At 46.9% G+C, this 5,000-nt stretch overlaps 1 protein-coding gene across 1 annotated transcript in view; it reads left to right on the forward strand.

The window, feature by feature from the left end:
• Positions 1 to 5,000, forward strand: part of LOC310822010 (neuropilin-1a-like) — a gene marked incomplete at its 5' end in the record, with an annotated part of 41,457 nt that overhangs the window by 31,489 nt on the left and 4,968 nt on the right. The window contains 4 exons of the mRNA XM_083694299.1: positions 249 to 393; positions 3,517 to 3,699; positions 3,874 to 3,921; positions 4,813 to 4,959. Of these exons, the coding sequence (XP_083550425.1) occupies positions 249 to 393; positions 3,517 to 3,699; positions 3,874 to 3,921; positions 4,813 to 4,959 (523 nt within the window). The remainder of the gene's footprint in view (positions 1 to 248; positions 394 to 3,516; positions 3,700 to 3,873; positions 3,922 to 4,812; positions 4,960 to 5,000) is intronic.

The following is a 5,000-nucleotide window of genomic DNA, read 5'->3' on the forward strand; positions in this document are numbered from 1 at the left end:
GGCAGCAGGTTTGCTGTCCCGCCAGGCGGCTAGCTGCTAACAGCAGGGGACCAACCACTCTCATATGTCCCTCACTGTGACACAACATATCAAAGCACAGATGTTTTCATAGCCGTAAAAATTCAATTAAACTAGTTTTGTGTCATTAGATTTGGTCATCGAATTTTGTTTTTCTTTCATTTTTCATCAGACTCACTCACTCATTCACTTCCTAACGTGTCTCCTCTCCTCCTCTCTTCTGGGTTCAGATCTTCATAGGCAACCAGAACCACGACACCCCGGAGCTGCGCTCTCTGGGCTCGCTCCTGACCCGGTACCTCCGGGTCTACCCGGACCGGGCCTCCTCCGAGGGACTGGGCCTGAGGCTGGAGCTGCTGGGCTGTGAAATACAGGGTAGGTAGGCTGTGTGTGTGTGTGTGTGTGTGTGTGTGTGTGTGTGTGTGTGTGGGTGTGTGCGCGTGTGTGTGTGTACTCTCTCTCTCTCACACACACACACACACACACACATACACTCACACGTACACACATACACACATATACACATACACACATGTTCTCTATGCAACATGTGGATGCTACTCGTGGCGCTTCAAAGAAAAGAAGAAAGCCGCACACACTCCGATGCAATCATGTATTTATATTTAGCAAGCGGTCATTTCACATCTTAAACTTGAGACTATTCTTCCAGCCAATCCATCCTGTTGGCAAGCCCGGTTCTGTGAGGCAGGGATGCTTCCCTTTCAGGATCAGAGGTCACCTGACTGAAGCATCCATCATCTGGGTAGGCTGTGTAACTGCACATCGCTAAAGCTAGCTTATCTAAGACATCATGCTTCATGTCCCGAGAAAAAAGCATGTATTTTTCATCTTTGAAATATGCAAGATTTCCCTGCCTCTGTCGGAATTCTATGTCCACGGAGAACATTGGGATTTCAAATCTTGCGGGCCACCGATCTCACCTGGACAAGTCGGATGAGCTGGCGGTGGACAATACTTCTGTGTCACAGGTGCTTGGTGTGGAACCAGCAGCGGACTAACTGTCGTTAAAAAAAAAGAATAACCTTCAGGGTTGCTCTGTCTGGCAACTCCGCCATGTCGGTTACATTGCACAGTGCATGGTTAAACTCAGGATCCTCATATTGCAGAGTAAAAGTTGGTTCCAGTAATAACTTCTCTTTGAGCTGCGCTCGTAAAGCCTCCACAGTATTTGGCTTCTCGTCGAGGCTGACTTTACGTACTGTACCGTTCCATTATGCTTCTTTATCCTACAAAACAAGGAATTCGGATTCATAACAGCCATACTGTTATTCAGCATACTATACTGTAACGCTTCGGTGTTAAGACCGATATCGCTCTCAGTCTGTAGGCTGATAAAGGAAAGACATCGTTCAGCTCAGATATCGGACACAGCACACATTCAATTTATCGCGGCTAGCCCGCTCGTTCACGCCCGAACATTGCGCCCGAACATTACGTCCTTACTTGCGCATGAATTAAGTGGCTCAACAATAACAGTGTGTGTGTGTGTGTGTGTGTGTGTGTGTGTGTGTGTGTGTGTGTGTGTGTGTGTGTGTGTGTGTGTGTGTGTGTGTGTGTGTGTGTGTGTGTGTGTTGGGTGGGCCACAGGACCGTTGTTGTGGCAACACTTATAAAAATGCCTCTGCATCTGAGTAATTCTCTGGCTTTTATTGTTTCTTGGTTTCTGACAATGTTTGTTATTCAATTGCATTTTAATTTCATGTGGTATTATCTCAGGTTAGCTGCTTGAGCAACAGCTAATAAACTAAACTAAACTCTCACTGCAGACACTTTTCAGTAGGCTATTAGGCTATCAAGTTTATGGAAAATGACCAGCCAGACACTTAGCTGTGAGGATATTTGGCTAGCAAGATGAATATTCTCTTTTAAATCTCTTCTTAAAACTCATGTTTATAGACTAGCCTTTAACTGATACTGATGCTACTATTCTTTTTAATGTGTTGTGTTTGATTGTTTTTCCACTTTTATTGTTTGTTAAAGGTGCAATATAAATAAAGTGTATTATTATATTATTATAATAATTGATTATATAATTATTGTATTTATTATTATTATTATTTTTATTATTATTATTATTATTATCCTATCTATCTAAGCCTACTATGAAAGAAAAACATAAACAAGAGAGTTTTCAGACAATATTTTCTGTATTGAAAACCAATTATTTTTTTAAATTGAGTTTAAAGAGTCCCCAGTAGGGGAAGCAGCAGCCCCTGGGGAGCTCTGCATCGTCGCCTTTCTTGGATGTTAGGCAACGTTTGAACTTTGCCCATGGAGAAAGCTTGGCTTTGGAGGCAGCAGGTGCTGTGTCCTGTGTGTGATGTCATATTGCCATTTATACAAAACTGTGGTAGTTATTTTATTTTTGTACATCTGAGCTTATTATTATTATTGCTAATTTACCTAGTACTCACCTGTGGAGTCCAGTAGGGGGCGCTGCTTCATTGTGTTAGTACTAGTACTCACGCTCTAGCCGTTGATGTGGTGCTTTGCTGACTGCATCGTATCTTTAAGAACAAGGCAATAAAGTTACCATCGAAAAATATAGAGTGGTCCAGAATCATCATTCATGATATTACATATTCATGGTGACGACGGTAAAACAAAGATGAAGATGGCAAGTTGGATGCAACTAAGGGCGAAAATTGTTCAGCTACGTGTGCTAGCCAGCTGTTTAGTCGATCAGGAGTGCGGTAGGACTGTGGGATTTCAAACGGGGAGAGAGGAATAAAGCAGAGAATAATGGCAATGATTGGCACGCTGTCAGCGTTTGATGCTAAGAATCAGACGTAAGAAGAATCCTGTGAGATTCTAGACCAGTTTTTTTAGGCCAATGCAATCGACGATGGAGATGGGCAGAGAGCTATTCTCATTAGTAGCATCGGGGCACAGACATACAGTCTGATGCGTAACCTCCTCAGCCCATCGAAACCTAAATATAAAACTTTTGCTATCAATCCCAGATCAGTACACATCACATCAAAGAGAGAGCACACGCATACACACACACACGGACACACACTTCAAACACTCACTCAACAAGGTGTATGAATACACACACACACACACACACACTCATCTGGAACTCTATCATGAGCCATCTCGTCTAATTATCCAAATCTCCATCATCACCCCTTGAGATGTATGGTCCTCTGTGATCACTGTCTTGTTGTTGCTTGAGGGAAACATATTGAATGTACGCTTTAATCACACTCACCAAGACCCAGGGGAGATAACTTAATGGCATAATAATAAATAAATAATAAGTAGCTTTCAAGATTCAAATCACACTTTTTATGGGCACGTGTTTGATACCATTCCTGATTCCGTTCCATGCATTGCAATGAGCCCCGTCCTCCCATTTCTACCTCCACCAGCCTCTCATTTCCATTTCCGATCTCCACCCAGAGTGTGTGTTGTGAATGTCTGTGGCTTAATCTCTCTCTGCCTCCCCTCTCTCTCTCTCTCTCTCTCTAGAGCCCACGACTCCCCCGCCACCCTCCACGCCCTTGGCAACCACATTTGCTGTGACCACGTTGGCTGTGACCGCGCCGACGTCGGTGACTGTGACCGTGCCTGGTCCTGTCCCTGAGGACTGTGACCCCGACCAGGACGACTGTCATGGTGAACCAGCCACCGGTGACGACTACGACACCACAGGTGCTCACACACCCTCCCTCTCTCCCTCTATCCCTCTCTCTCTCTCTCTCTCTCTCTCTCTCTCTCTAGGGTGTGTGTAGACTGTGTGTAGTGTGTAGAGTGTGTGTGTGTGTGTGTGTGTGTGTGTACCCTGTGACCTGTCACCCCCCCTGACTGTGCCCGTCTGTCTGGCAGGTGGCACCGCGGTGGCAGAGGAACCAACGGTGGACATCATCGTACCAGGTGAGAACGCTCGGAAACTACCCCTTACTCTGTCTGTCTGTCTCTGTCTCTCTCTCTCTCTCCTACTCTTTATTCTCTGTCTCTCCCTCCCTACTCTCTCTCTCTGTCTCTCTTTCTCTCTCTCTCTCTCTCTCTCACTCCCTCTCTCTGCTTCTCTCCCTCCCTCCTCCCTCTCCCTCCCTCTTTCTTTCTCTCTACTTTCCCTCCATCTCTCCCTCGCCCCCTCCTCTCTACCTCCACCCCCCCCCCCCCCCCTCCAGTAGCCGCTGGGTGTCAGTGAACTGAGAGCTGGAGTATCCCATGACAACCAGGGGGGACAGAGCAGCCAATCAGGGGTCTCTCCTGCAGTGTGTATTGGAGCAGCAGAATAGTATTCTCTCTGTTCAGAGTTGATGGAGGGAGGGAGGGAGGGAGGGAGGGAGGGAGGGAGGGAGAGAGCGTTCATCTGCTGCTGTGGTTAACCACCGCCGCCATGTTACTGAGCAGAGCTGGCATGGCAGTGGAGCTGGAAAACATACAGTATTTCTGTCTCGCAGACAAGAACACACACACGCAAACACACACACATACACACACACACACGCACACACACACACGCATACACTCGTACACACCCACACGGTCTGGAAATGGTTTGGTCCTCATCACTGTTTTGGTGGCACTCCCTCCCTCCCTCCCTCTCTCTGCAAGGTCCCCTCAGTCTTCCCTCTCTCGATCCTAAACGCACGTGTCCAAATCTGGGAATCTGTTTTTCATCAAACAGGACATCTTCAGTTCCAGTGCTTTTCAGTAGACTGTATTAAAGGAAAGCTACACAGAGAAAATGACCCGCTTTTTGTCTTGCTCTGTCTTGTCTCTCTGACGTCTCTCTGTTGTCCCCCTCTGACCCAGAGTACCTGTGGTTTGCTTGTGACTTCGGCTGGGCAGAGAACCCGTCCCTGTGTGGCTGGACTATGGAAAGAGACACAGGCGCAGAGTGGCTGGTCCAGACCAGCGCAGCGCCCAGCGCTCACAGAGGACCCACCCAAGACCACACAGGTGAGGGGGGGGGAAGAAAGAGAAGGAGAGAGAGAGAAAGA

The sequence above is a fragment of the Argentina silus genome, assembly GCF_951799395.1.
Source record: "Argentina silus genome assembly, chromosome: 22".
NCBI classification, from domain to species: Eukaryota; Metazoa; Chordata; class Actinopteri; order Argentiniformes; family Argentinidae; genus Argentina; species Argentina silus.